This window comes from Glycine max, chromosome 3 (genome assembly GCF_000004515.6).
Source record: "Glycine max cultivar Williams 82 chromosome 3, Glycine_max_v4.0, whole genome shotgun sequence".
NCBI lineage: Eukaryota > Viridiplantae > Streptophyta > Magnoliopsida > Fabales > Fabaceae > Glycine > Glycine max.
Window position 1 is genome coordinate 29,772,213 of NC_016090.4, and position 15,356 is coordinate 29,787,568.

General features: G+C 35.5%; 1 protein-coding gene across 1 annotated transcript; it reads right to left on the reverse strand.

Moving 5' to 3' along the window:
* Nucleotides 1–1,006: 1,006 nt before the first annotated feature.
* Nucleotides 1,007–10,093, reverse strand: LOC100810730 (glutamate--tRNA ligase, chloroplastic/mitochondrial). Its single transcript, XM_003520972.4, has 13 exons — nt 9,819–10,093; nt 9,609–9,727; nt 8,723–8,844; nt 7,637–7,816; nt 6,865–6,983; nt 6,732–6,780; nt 3,750–3,851; nt 3,481–3,583; nt 3,294–3,357; nt 2,813–2,927; nt 2,560–2,660; nt 1,901–2,057; nt 1,007–1,476 (listed from the first exon to the last, which is right to left on the reverse strand). Exons 1-13 carry the CDS (start codon nt 10,040–10,042, stop codon nt 1,252–1,254), a joined length of 1,680 nt encoding a protein of 559 aa, XP_003521020.1. The 5' UTR covers nt 10,043–10,093; the 3' UTR covers nt 1,007–1,251.
* Between the last annotated feature and the right edge of the window lie 5,263 nt (nt 10,094–15,356).

Sequence of the window (15,356 nt, forward strand, 5' to 3'; positions counted from 1 at the left end):
TCTTCACCACACCATGCCACCACCATTATCATTATAGTAGTCATCATTGTCACCGCCATCAACCCTATCACCATCGCCGCTGCCGCAACCACTGTCATTTCCACCACTACTACTTTTTTTCATTATCGTCACCACCACCACAATCTCAATTATACCAACTACCACCATCATAGTCGTCATAACAATCACTACCACCGTCGTTGTCACCACTCACCTCATTGTTGCCACCGAAACTACCACCACTACCATCATTGTCACCACAACCACCATCGCCGCCATAAAACCACCAACATCGTCGTTGCCACCAATCCCATCATTGTTCCCACCACCGTCTATGTCATAGCTACCACCACCACCACTCATTGCCATTACCGCCACTACAACCATCACCACTTTCATTATCGTCATCGTTGTTGCCACCACTATTACCACCACTATTACCACCACCATCACTGCCACCACTCACCGCCATTACTGCTACCGCAACCATTACCATTTTCATTATTGTCACCATTGTCGCCACCACTACTACCACCACCGTCATCGCCATCATCTTTGCCACCCCCCTATCATTCATATCATGACACACACCAAACATTAGATAGGTTTAAGGCTTATCATATCCTGTTCTTATTATGTCCGCTTATATTTTATCATATTCTGACCACCAAACAGATCCTAGGCAGACTAACATGTCAAGCTAGGTTTCCAAATAGGCTATATCAAGCCTAAAAATAAAGCCTATAATAGATAACAGGTCAGACTCTGCCTTGAGTTTTTTAAACAGGCTAAGCTTATTTAACAAAAACTTTGTTCAGCCTAACCTATTCTCACCCCTACTAAGCATTGAACTCCTCAATAATAAAGTAATAGCCGTTAACTAAAAATAAACAATTAATATTTAATAACTAGGCTCGTGTGGTCATTTTGATCTTAAGTTTATATATATAAAAGCAAATACTGCTTCTCTGTTCCATATCTTATTTAAATAATTTAAAAAAAAACATCACTCCAAAATATCCATGTTTCCAAATTACAAAAATAGGAAATATATCTAGTCACATTGAAATAAAAACTTGCCTAAACAAAATGGAACTCATTATATGACTATAAAAGATCCCTCGGTAAATATTACAAATCAGACTTCTCTAGTCAAATTTGCAGAAAAAAAAAAAAACAAAAAACAGAAGGCTCCAAACAGATGTGTAAAACCATGGTATTATTTGATAGACCTTGAAAGTGAATTCTAAGTTAGACAGGAGCAGCAGTCTCTTTGACAGGTTGGTCCTTGGACAATGCTTCCCAGTCAATTTGCCTAAGCATTTTAAATCTTTCATCCAGTGTCACAAAGCCAGATTCAGGAGCTACTACATTGCTAGTCCCAGCTCTATAGAGCAATGCAACACTTGCCCCCATGTCAGGTCCATGGAGTTTGCCGGTCAACAGAAGTCGGAGCGGCATGAAAAGCGATTTTCCCTTGAACATGAAGATGAAAAAAAAATTAAGTTACATATTCGTGACAAGCGAAAATATATTGGGTTAAATGTGTTTGTAGTCCCAGCAAATGAGTATTCATTTTTAGCCCCTAAAAATTAAAACATCCTTTAGTCGTTCATTTATGGAAATGTGTCATATGTGATCCTTATTTGAGTTATTTCCATAAACATAAACAAAAGGCCAACATTTGACGATTTTTGGTGATGTTACCTCACCCGACACATTTCTATAAACAACAAGGGATCAAAAAGCAAAGATTTATTTTTAGGGACTAAAAACGAACATTGCCCTATTTAAGGGGACTAAAAACGAACATTGCCCTATTTACAGGACTACACATTTAACTCAAATATATTTTATCGATAGAATGCAAGCGATGTTTAAGACTATCAATTCAGCTCACCTTGCGCTTTAGCGATTTTCCAAAGCCTTTCACCCACTTTTGCCAGCCGGTATGGCCTTCTTCAAGTGCTGCTACCAGATCACCACTATCATAGGCAGCCAAGAGGCTAGCAGCAAATTCAGAAAGATTATCTAGCAAGACAGATTCTGCTTCATCGCTGCCATCAACATGTAGAAAGTTGTAACTATTATAATGCATAAACCACCACCATTACGAATCAACACATCATCATGTTCCACAACTATAATATACACAATTACTCCCTTGTCCCTGATTATAAGACCCTTTTTTAATTTCTAGATGCATTCATTATTTTTTTCCTTACATACCCTTAACTATTCTCTCTCCAAACATTAATGAGAAATAAGTAAGTGGATAGAGAGAGAACAAAAAGATAATTTTGGAATAATAGTACAAATAATTGATAAATTTAATATGATAATTACTTTTCTTAAAAGACATGAATTAGTTGAAAGGATCTTATAATTAGGGACAGAGGGAGTATATAACTAACAAGAAGTTGATGGTTTGTGACCCTTAAAAGAGCGGCAAACATAAATTCACAAAACCTATTATATCTCAATCCTGTTCATTTTATAAGGCCAATGACACAATGAAGAATATCCTCTTAGAAGAATAAGAATACGAGCGAGCATCACCTCTGTAAAGTAGAATGCACAGGATAAGAAAGCAAGTTAGCAAGGGCCTTGTCTGCATCATTTATCAAGTCAATCCCATCCTTAAGTAGGTGAACTGCTTCCTGTTAGTCAGCCATGTATCATCACTCGCTTGAGTCCATTGTTACAAAATGTGAAATACCATAATAAATACATCATTATGCTTCAGAAAATGAAACTAAGCCGATTTTTTTGTAAGGAGACTCAATCAAAAAAGCATGCAATTAGATCTCACATCAATAAAGGGCCCATCTGATACTGTGAGTAAGCCAGATGTCTTCCAGTACTCTGCAATAAGTTTGGTCAACTCCTCTGATGGACGTGCTCTTAAATGCTGACCATTCATCCACCTAAATTGAAGACATCAAGGAAATTACAAGGCCATTAATTATTGTTTAATTTTTTGGCAACAATGCTTGAGAACAGCCAATTGAAGAAGTTCAATATTATAATATGACTACATAAACTTTTTTTTGGTGAAAATATGACTAAATAAACTGATTATACATACAAACATGGTATTCATATAAAATGCAACATGTATCCTATTATTGACAAAAAAGAACAAGAATTTCACATTCAGAACAAAAGGCCATCTGAAATTAGTAATTGTATGAAATTTGACCCATTTCACTTCATAATGCAGGATATAGGATTACTTAGGGGAAATAACACACTGATTATTCATATGAAGTAGACAAACAACAGCAAATTACCTTAACTTTGTTGAGTCAAAAATAGCACCACTTTTGTTAACACGTTCGATAGTGAATTTTTCAACTGCGACACAAGAAAAGCATTCTAAAGTAAGAAAATTACCAAGCAAATTTCCTGTTTAGAAAACAAATACATATTATAAGAATAGCATGCCAGAAAAGTAGAGTTCAAACAAAAATCACTAACCAAGTTGATCAAGTGTAAAAAACTCATTTTCAGTCCCATCGCCCCAACCTAATAATGCTAGGTAATTCACCATTGCTTCCGGTAGGTATCCCATCTCCCGGAACTGTGATTGAGCAGTTATTAGAGTTTGAAACTAATTATCATTACAAGAGAATATGTTTTTAGAGAACTTATATAGTAAAATTATAAAGAAAAGAGTCAAGTCCTCATAAGTCATAACATAACTTTAAGATTGATAAAATGGACACAAAATGATGAATCAACCTCACCTGACCCACTGATGTTGCCCCATGTCGTTTTGATAATTTACTCCGATCAGGAGCTAAAATCAAAGAAACATGTGCAAAATAAGGCATTGGAAATCCTAGAGCCTGTAAGCACATTCATGTGCAGATGCAGAACAAAGCATAATTAGTAAGGTAGATTATTGCATAACTTTAGAAAGAAATTAAAAACAAGAATTACAAACGAATGAGGAAAATTTTAAATAAAAGCTTGATCAATGGTTTAAGCCTACAATGACATCTCAATCCTTTGGTTTTGGGAAAAGCTACTTATTGTTGAAAATCAATACAACTTGGTCAACACTCCTCCCACTCAATCTCATAAATCAACCAAGGAGAACTTTTTCCAATCTTCTTTTGCTACTATATTTTCTGATTTGAAATATGTTTATCATGTTGTCCATCATTCTGGGGTTATAAATTTATTTGTCTCTACTAAACACCATATCATGTTTCACCCTCTTTGGCATCATTAAATGATGAGGACAGCAATTTCTAAGAACTTATTCCAAAGTTATCAAGTGGGGAGTCAAAAGGAGGAGGTTAATATTCTGCAATATGCAGACGATACGCTGTTTTTTGGATCTGCATCTACAGATAATATTAGAGTCCTGAAATCTGTACTTAGAATCTTTGAGATGGTGTCTGGCCTCAAAATTAATTATGCTAAAAGCCAATTCGGGTGCTTGGGGAAATCAGAATCGTGGTGCAGGGAGGCAGCCCTTTTTCTCAACTGTGGTCAGCTGGTTATCCCCTTCTCCTACCTTGGAATTCCAGTGGGGACAGCATCTAAAAACTGGAACGTGTGGCAGCCTATCATTAGCAAGTTTGAGTTCAAACTAAGTAAATGGAAGCAGAAATGTCTTTCCATGGGAGGAAGGATAACTCTCATCAATTCTGTTCTAACAGCTCTGCCCATTTATCTGCTGTCCTTCTTTAAAGTTCCTAAAAAAGTGGTCAATAAGCTAGTTTCAATTCAGAGAAACTTTCTTTGGGGAGGAGGTTCTGAGGCAGCCAAGATTGCTTGGGTAAAATGGGATACTATCTGCCTTCCCAAGATCAAAGGGGGGCTTGGGATTAAAGACTTGTCCAAGTTCAATGAGGCCTTGCTTGGTAAATGGGGTTGGGATTTGGCAAATAATCAACATCAGCCTTGGGCAAGAATATTAATGTCTAAATATGGAGGTTGGAATGCTTTATGCTATGGCAGAAATAGAGCTGATTTTTCTCCTTGGTGGAAGGATTTAAGACATGTTTTCCAACATCATCAACATAGTAATTGCATCTTCAATAACTTGAAGTGGAAGGTGGGTGATGGGACCAGAATTAAATTCTGGAAAGACAAGTGGAGGGAGGATGATTTAAGTCTCCAAGATAAGTACCCAACCTTATATCAAGTGAGCACTCAACAGAATCATCCTATTAACTCAATGGGCCTCTTAAGTGATGGTAGATGGGAATGGAAGATACAATGGAGGACGCACTTCTTTGACCATGAAATTGACATGGTGGCAGCATTCATGGCTGACATTGAGGCTGTTCAGATTCATCCTTCAAGCCAGGACTATCTCACATGGGGGGGGGGGGGGGGATCCTGCTGGTCACTATTCCACAAAGTCTGCCTACAATCTCCTTTAAGATGAGGGTAATTCTATTGCGGAAGACAGCACTTCCAAGATCATTTGGAGACTGAAAATCCCCCCAAGAGCAAGTGCTTTCTCGAACAGACTTCCTACTAGGGATAACCTAAGGAGGAGACATGTGGAGCTGCCCTCTTATAACTGCCCTCTTTGCGATCAGGAAGAGGAAACAGCTGGCCACATCTTGTTTTCTTGTAGGAAAACTAGACACCTTTGGTGGGAGAGTTTGAGATGGGTTAATAGAGAGGGTCCTTTCTCTATTGAACCCAAAAGCCATTTTCTGCAATTCTCTCTATGGAGTGGGAAAAGCAATGTAGACAAGCGATGGGAAGTTTTCTGGATAGCTCTATCCATGTCTATTTGGAAGCATAGAAATGCCTTGGTGTTTCACAACCAGGATTTCAACTCTGAAAAAGTTATGGATGAAGCTGTGTTTCACACCTGGTCTTGGATCAACAGCATGGAGAAAGATTTCCATAGTCATTTTAATCAATGGTCTTCTAGCTTAAAGGAGGAAATGTCTTAGGGCCTTTTCTTTTGTTGTATGGGTATCCACTCTTTGTGGTTTTATCTTTGTAGGTGGGGCTGGCAGAGTACTGCCTGTGTATATTCTGTTACTCCTCAGTACTCCTAGTACTGATTATCTTTTAATACTATCAGATTTTTGCTGTGCAAAAAAAAAAAAAATGCCTTTCATATAAAACCTCTCTTGTATATCATAACCTAGACCACTGTTTACTTTCCAAACATTCCAGTTTTCTGAATTCCTACATACAATTTATCATCTCCATCTCTGTCACTCCCATTCTTTCAGATCAGATTTCACACTTCCAATAGAACATTTAATTTTTCTTCACTACCTCCATTCAACTCCCCGTTCCCCAAAAAACAAAAATCAAAGAAGAAAAATCATTATTCTTCCTGAATTCACTGCATAGCAAGTTATTAATTAAAGTTAACGTCAGATAAAATTCATCGATCCCCCCCCCCCCCCCCCCGGTTCATAACATCAACCGCCATAACAGAATGAGTTTTTCAAAGCAATAAGAAATTAAGAATATAGCAAGCATATAGGTAGATAATATATGAATCACTTCTAAAAAATACAACTGGAATTTTATCAATGATAACATACATGCTGATCTAGACATTTTCTGACAATAGGCCAGGATAAATACCAAGTTCAATCAATATCTTAATTGAATTCATTCTTAATTTTGGTATTGGCTTGAATTGAGAAACAAACTATGCTATACTCACTTTGAATTTGAAGGGAAAATTGATGCTGTAAAAGGTGATACGTATGTCTATATGGTTTTTACTTTACCTTATATATCAATGCCTGCCTCAGAGTGTTTGGTAAATGCTCCTCTGCCCTGAATTAAAAATATTTCACAGAATAAATTAGTGAAAAGTATTTTCTGAAACATTTTGATTAACTAAAAAATTATAAATACTACCTGATCACATGGGAAATTGCCATGGTTGCATCATCCACCGTTACACAAAAGTTATAAACAGGCTGACCATTACTCCTCATTATAACAAAATCTCCAAGTGTATCCAAGTTCCAACTAACCTTCAAGATACTACCAAGGTAAGTTAGTAGCCAGTCAATGTTATTTTGAAAGAAATGTTATGTATCTTTTTCCATATTTTGTTAATGATTGGCACATCTCAAATGAGGGAAAAAAACAAAAACAAATGCTTAAATATGTTTTGTCTGAAAATTAGCCAATTTTTATTTATCCCCAATGAAAAATATTTTTTTCCATTTGATCCCTAACTTTAGTCCTTGCCATTAGATTTTCCCCGTAAAGTGATGACACGGCAAAATCAGGTTATGCACATGTAAGTGACCTATTTGTCATGTCATCACCTAACTGAGAAAATATAATGCCACTGACTAAAAGTTTTTATGTCAATAAAATTAAGAATCAAATGGAAATTTTTTATAGGAACAAAGATCAAAATTGATCAATTTTTCAGGAACAAAAAACATTTAATCCAGAAGAAGGAAAAAAAAGCTAAATTCATAGCATTATATTAACCTTCTGTTTCTAAAAGGATCATGGATAGAAAATTATAGGACGAAATAAAATACTTCCATGATATCAGTTGATTTCTGGATATGAGATGAAGGTGACATACATTTAAAGAATTGAAGTCATTTATTTGTACCATTAATGAAAAAAAGAAAGTAAAAACTGAAAAAGGATGGAAAGAACTCACTTCGCCTCGTATTTGGTCATTAATTTTTAAACTTCCTTTAGGGACTCGAAACCGATATGTGTAAGGAGTTCCTTTTTCTAGCTCCTCTTCTACTTCCTCATTTGTTGCACTGGCCCATTTACCTGTGTACACTGGAGGCAGTTGCTTTAGTTTAGCAACCTCCTTCATTTTCTCTAGTTCCTGTCAAGATGAATAAAAATCAAGATTAACGGGTAACCTTGACACAATTATGACCAAAGATATAAAAGTCCCAAAACTAGTTCAGTAAAAAATGACCAAATTCCAGTGGCCCAGCCTCATAATGTCATACTTCTTTTTAAGTGGTACACATTCCAAAAATAAGAAACCTTAGAGAAAAGCATTTTTCAATAAACTGAACCAAAAATTGAAGCTAATGAAGCTTTTACAACAGATCAAATCTTTCAAAAACGAACAGAGTAACAAAATACAGCCAAAGCGATTTCCTGTTTCAAATTTGAATGCTATCGATGATGTGCAATTAAGGGAAAGTTGTTACATGACACATTTTGAAGCACAAGGGCAAAATTCCCGCTTCATATCTTAATTAAGTGGGTGCTTTGTATTAGCTTATTTCAGTAAAATATATGTTTTTTTTTTCAGCAGCTTCTAAACTAAGTTTCACTAGTAATTTGAATTTTCAACTGCATGAATTTATTACACACTCTTAAATATATATATAGGGTACAAGGAGTGGGAGACAGCTGTTTACAACCACACAATACAGCTGTCTCCTCAATACAGATTTATACACAATATTTTAACCGTTTTCTTTCTTAGAGAATTGCTTCTCATAATTTGGGACCATTTCTTCAAGCTTAAAAAAAGCGGTTGTATGACAAAAAGTACTAACAAAGCATTTTAGAGGGGTTTACTTTTTTTGTTTTGAAAAACTTACATAATTAGCATAAATATTTTGAAACAATTTTTAATTAAAAAAACCGTCTTTCATAAAACACACAAACAGTAGGCACTAAAACCTTCCCAAATGCTAAGACAACAAAGGCTACATTACAAACAAGGTCCAGTCTAGAGCAACACATTCACTTGAAGCAAGTTCCAAAGTACCTCATTAGAACAGAAGCAGCGATAAACATGACCGGATTGGTGTAGGTTCTCCGCATATTGTTTGTATAAAGAATTCCTCTCAGACTGCCTATAAGGACCATAATCCCCTCCAACACCAGGCCCTAACAAATTCATCACAACCCACAAAAATACACACTTAACCATAAACAAAAATTTCACCAAAGCAAAACCATGAAAAATGCGCACGGAAAAAGATTAGTGAACACCCCAATGTAATTTGTCACCTAGAAGGGAAAGAGAGGAGAGAAATGTAGATAGATTAATGATACATGAACAACATATCAGTTCAAACACATCATTAGCACTTACCATTTTTCTCTGTCCCTCTTTTTATTGCATCCATTTACCTATTATGCTTACATTTTGCTTTCTTCTTTTTCTTTATCTCACTAGGTGTCAAATGTCGAATAGGTTTTTGGTGTCTACAAATTATTTTTGATGTAGAAATAATAGGTGATATAATGTGACAAGAAGAAAGAGATAAAAAGGGGTGTCAAATAGGTGATTATAATATAGAGGTATCCATATATCATTGTTCCACAAGGAAAAATATTAGTGGACATCCATTGTTATGTTATGCAACACCTAGAGAGAGAGAGAGAGAGAAAAGAGGGATAGAAAAGAGAGCAATAAAGATATAATGAGTTTCTCAAATGTCATTCAGGAGAATATAAGAGGAGTGCTAGCAACACACTCAGGAGATTAAAAAAAGAGAGAGAGATACTATGATCTCATTCAGTAATTCAATTATCTTATCTCTTCTAAATGTTCATTTTCATGTGTAGGTTTCATTTTCCTTAAAAGTTTCTATAACATAGAGGTATCCATATATCATTGCTGAATTCACAATCACTCACTCACTAACCTTCATCCCAATCAAGTCCAAGCCAAGAAAGATCTTTGAGCATGGCCTCCTCAGACTCCCTACTGGACCTCTCCAAGTCAGTGTCCTCAATTCTCAGCACAAATTTCCCACCTTTGGACCTGAAACCACACCCCAATACGCAAAGCATAAAACTCAAAATTAACGAAGACCCAGATTTTAAAATCGAATTTTTAGGTCGAAAAAAAGGACCTTGCGAACAAGTAGTTGAAGAGGGCCGTTCGGGCACCGCCGACGTGGAGGTTTCCGGTGGGAGAAGGAGCGAAACGAACGCGAACGGGTGGTGGTTGTTCGGAGAGAGCAGAGACTGAGAAACGGCGTCGTTGGAAGAAGAAGGTGCGAGGGGTGTGAGAGTGGTGGAAAATGGGAGGAACTATCACCTTCGACCATGGCATGCCGCCACACAACAGCGCCATTTTCTCTGTTTTGTTTTGCTTCACACTGGATAATGGGTTTCAAAACTTTGGTTTTTATTTGGTTGTCTAGACCGAGAAATAAAAATTAAAAAAAAAAAATAACTTTTCTTACAAGTTAAATAATAGTTGTTAACCATTAAGTCACTTCATACTAGATTGGATTCTTTTAAGCATGGTTTCCACATATTTATTTAGGAGACTGAAATCTTGTTTGTTAATGAAATAAATTAAACAAATCGTCCCACCAATTTCATGACATTAATCCTTACTATGTTTTGACTAATATAAGTTTTTTGCATGTTGAGTCAAATTAAGCTAGAGACTTTATTCCTGGTGTCTCTCCATCAATTTCTTTAAGTTTTAATCTTGTGATCATACTCCTTTTGGAACTCAAAGACTTTGTTTTCTCATAAGATGTCAGTGGAGTCCTAAAAGCAACATTCTTTGATGCCATCATTTATGGTTGAGACTAGGATGGTATGATCGTCTTTGAGCCTCTTGGATGAAAAAACATGTGATTAAAGGAAAAAAATCTTACTAAAGATGATCAGTCAGGTTTTTCAAAAAGATTAGTCATTGATAAAATTGATAAAGAATCTGTATCAATAACATGATTTAAAAAAAAGTAGTTATAAAAGTAATAAAAATATAAATATTATTAAGGTGGTGTCATGTTAGGTGTGTCGCTATTGGCAACTGGTTGATATTTTAATGAGTTCAAATAATATGATATAATAATTAAATATTATAATGACTATTAAAATGTTTTTTACCAAGATTTAATAGTATTTTTTTTTAACTTTTTATGAGGGAAACAATTTTGATGAATTTCATGAATAAATAGGTAGTATTTAAGGTAAGAACTCTTACTCATTTAGGATGATTATTTTTTTGGTACAACAAGAAGATGAAAATAAAGAGGATATTAAAAGTTGGAGTTCGTTTGATTGAAATGAAATAGTGAGAAGAGAAATAAAAAAAATGGTGGATATGGAAAAGTGTGTCAAAATTGGTGAGAAATGGTATAGAAACTATTCTCTCATTGTGATAACCGATTTAATGAAATTCATAACCGAATATGCTTTTTTGTTTTAAATGCTATTGTATTTCAATAAACATGTTATAGAGATAATTGATTGTCGTAATACATATTTTTTATTCTTATGGATAAAAAAAGGCTTAATTAAATTTTTAATAATATAGATTGTTTTCAACCAAGTATTTAAAAAAAAATTATTTTATTACCCGTCGTTAGTCTCTTTCTGTTAAGTAATGATGCGGCAGATGGAATGTTACATCATCACGTCTTGTCACTAAACATGTAGGCAGAGCCGACCATGTCATTATTTACTGTTTTTTTAATTAAAAATGAAATAAAAAAGGATGACTTCCATTTTCATGTCTTTGGTTGTTGTTGCAGATTTTGAACCCTAAGGGAGGAATTTGGGAATTTCAAACCCTAAAGGAGGCACTTGGGATGATGGGTGAAAGAATGAATGGAAAGGGTGGGTTATCATCGTCGTCTTCATCTCCTGCGATGGTGAAGTGCAAATGTGAGGTACCTGCTATTATGTTCATGTTACGCGGTGTGAACCATTTGGGGAGAAGGTTTTGGAGATGCCCATACTGTAACGTAAGCAAATGTCAATTCTGTGTTTTGTTTTGGATTTTATTTTGTTGTGTTTCTTGTTTAATTGGTATTGTGTTGTAGGAATCAAGTTCTTGCATATTTTTTCAATGAATTGGTGATGCTGAGGCTGGCAATAACATGTCTACAGAAGAGTGAGTTGGTCCGATATGTTCAGGAGAATGAAGAGCTGAAGCTGAAACTTGCTTCATGCAGGAAGCTAAAACAAATGCAAAAGAAATAACAGATTTGAGGGGAAAAATTGTTGCACAAGAGGAAGAATGTCATGCATCATCAGTTGAAGTTGTGCAGTTGAAGAGTAAAATTGGAAGGAAAAAGAAAAATCTTGTTGCTGAAAGGAATAGAATGAAGTTGTTAGGTTTTGTAGTTGTAGTTCTTTGGGTGTTCATTTCTTTACTCAGCATTGTATTTGCAATGAATGTTGGTGGTCATAGAAGGAATTGATTTTCCATTTGTGTATTGGTAGGTTTTTGGTAGTTGCATTCTTAAATTTGGTAGGTTGGTAGGTTGAGATGTAGATCTTGGAAAGTAATTATGTTGTATTTGATGTAGTTTGATGCTTCTAATGATATGAGTATATGATGTGTTAAATTTATATTGTATTGACACTTAATTTTAACTATGAACCTTTTATTGATTTGTGATCTTTTGTATTGGCTTACTAACCCTAACAATGTCAGATATCAGGCACCAAAAATAATTTGAGGTAGTAAAATGAAAATGGTTTGTTTTCTAGGTATTGGGATGTAAACAAACAAAATTTTAGGTATCAAAATGAAAATGTTTTATTTCCAAGGTACTTTTATGTTAAAAAAATTAGAGATGGTAAAATGAAAATTGTTTATTTTGTAGTTTCCATTATTTAAGTCAAACTACTTCAGTCTTTTTTTTTTATCCTACTGTTTTCATTCATTGAACACTTGAGTGTGTTATTGTTTACTTCAGCATTTGTGGCAGTTTCTATTTAGCAAAAGAGATTTCAATATACTAACGACATGGTCCCAAAAGGCCTAAATTAGTAGTTAATATGTCCATTGTCCAGAACAAATACACAAAAGGTGTGACAAACTATGCACATAGTTTCAATAAAGTAAAAAATAAAGCAAATAAGATTCCCACACCCCAAAATAAAATTCTCACACCCCACTACAAAAGTATTTCACACAATCCTATTTTTGTCCATTTGTATCTTTAATTGATGCGCCTGGCTTGGCCTGAGTGGCAACAAGTCTAGTTCCCAACTCAACCTTCTTCTCAACAGTTGCTAGTTGACAACCTTTAAGTTTTTTGCTTCTTGTTGGTGCCTTGCTTGTTGTTGGTGGCTTGTGTTTAGGAGCAAGTTTTTGTACTTTTTCATTGATTGATCTATTGTGCCCACAATGCCCCTACAAAATTGAAATTTGTGAAAATTAATGCAGTGAGTACAAAATTAATACAGTGACATTGATCCAATTAGTATTGTTGTGTGCCTATTTGTAGGTTTGGCGTGCTGATGTTGTTGACGACCAACAACTTTTCTTACAAACTGTTGCACAACTTTTCCCTACAAAATTAATCTATATAAAGTGCCATGTAGTATGTTAAGCATGTATGAAAACTTTACCTTATTGTTTGTGTTTGAACATTTGATTTATGTGATATCATTCTTTTGATGCTGAGTCTGAGCTCCAACAGGTGCACCCTCATTTCCACCATGAGTTACTCCTTCAGTGCTAGCCTCTACTCCTCCTTCTGTGCCACCCTCAACTACATCGAGTGGTCCATATTGAACTCCAATAATTGCATATTGAGTTGCAACCTCAGCTACACCTTTAGCAGCTCCACTAGGTTCCTCATTTTCTTCTTCAGGTACTACTGGAGGTGGCAATGGACACCTCCTCGTATTATAACTTGTTGCTCGATATCTGATGCATTTATATAGAGTTGGGTCTTCCCTTAACCTAGTCCTGCTAGGGTCTTCACCAGGCTCCCTCCTCAATTTCTTTGGTCTACCAGGACCCTTTTTGTATTTTGGTGGTTGAATTTCATCGAACTCTATAACTAGCCACATATCTATACCATTAATTGATGCCACCTTATGGTCATAACAAACACCATATGTATCCCTTGAATAATAGTTATTCACATAATCCATAACCTTAAAATTTTTGAATTGTATGGCAGCCACTGCATGTCTCCAAGGCATGGCAACCAATCCCCAGAAGTTACATGAACAACTATATTTGTTTATATCAATAATAATTTCTCACCAGAATGCAGATGAGTGACTTCAAAATCTCCATCTCCTTGCCAAGCAACTACCTAATTCCCAAACTTTTCAACCTCTTAGTCCAACCTTTTCAAGGGCTTAGGCATCATCTCACCTTTGTAATTTTTCAATTTGTCTCTAAGGGTTGCAAACCTATTCATGAGGTACATTCCAATCCACTCACACATGGTTATGATAGGCTTATCCCTAGCTACTAGTATTGCACTGTTAAAGGACTCATTGAGGTTGTTCATCAAAATATCACACTTTGGGTAATGTGAGAATGCATACTTACACCATGCTTTCCTCTCAAGGTTATACTACCAATGATATGCAACTTTGTTGATGTCCTTAATCTACTGCATTTTGTGTTTCCACAACTGTTCATAAGTAGCTTTAGCAGCCCCCATCATTAGATCTTTGAACATTATCCCACCAAATTTTTTCTTAAAATTGTTGTAAAGATGTCACAGGCAGAACTTGTGCTTTCTATTTGGGTTGGAAATTCCAAAAAAACTTGTTTCAATCCCTGCACATAAAGTAACTCAAGAAAATAATCCAAAAAGTATTAGCAACATATTAATGTACAATCCAGGTGTATAGTTTTTTTACCTTCTGTTGATCACTAATGAACACCTATTTGTTGGTTTCAACATCATCAATATCCTCAAACAACAAATTCATAAACCATTTCCATGTTTCCTTGGTCTCTATTTCTACAACAACAAAAGCAATAGGCATGTACTGGTCATTCGGATCTTTGCCAACAATAATCAAGAGTTGTCCTCCAGAATTTAATTTCAGATGACATCCATTTACACCAATCAAGGGTCTACACGCCTTTTCGAAAGCAGTTTTTGGATCTTCTAAGCACAGGTAGAAACTACCAAATCTTGGTAGTACTTCAATGGATGGTCTCTTCACTCGAATTAAGCATGAATGTTTTAGGCATCTATCCTTTAGTTCAACTGCATATGACTAGAGCTGGGAATACTGTTTGACAAAATCACCATCAACAACTTGTTTTGCTAGTTGTTTGGCCTTCCATGCCCTGGACAATGTAATTTCAATTGAGTAGTTAGCCCTTATGTCACCAATTATGTCCTTTATAGACATGTCAGCATATGTTGCCTTCATCTTGTTGACTAAGACTTTGGCCACCCAAGTATACTTAGCACTTGTATTATTGAAAACCCTCTCACATGTGTGTTTAGGATGTAAGGTATTAAGCCTATATGTGTCAGTATGACCTACCTTACTAACATATACTAGATAGTCAGTGTTATGCTTACACCTTGGTCTTGCTCATCTCTTATCATTGAAATCAAACTTGATTTCTCTCCTATTTAAAACATTGTATTCCAGTATGACTTCTTTGAACTCTTTCAGAGAAGTAAACTCCAATCCTAACTTTCATT

Bases quoted from the DNA above. Each gene is read 5' to 3' on its own strand.
- LOC100810730 (XM_003520972.4), bottom strand. From the start codon at position 10,042: ATGGCGCTGTTGTGTGGCGGCATGCCATGGTCGAAGGTGATAGTTCCT. The intron at 7,817-8,722 runs GTACTTTGGAAC...TCATCTTGACAG, and splicing joins GCTGCTTCTGTTCTAATGAG to GAACTAGAGAAAATGAAGGA. The intron at 6,984-7,636 runs GTGAGTTCTTTC...AGTATCTTGAAG, and splicing joins ATGACCAAATACGAGGCGAA to GTTAGTTGGAACTTGGATAC.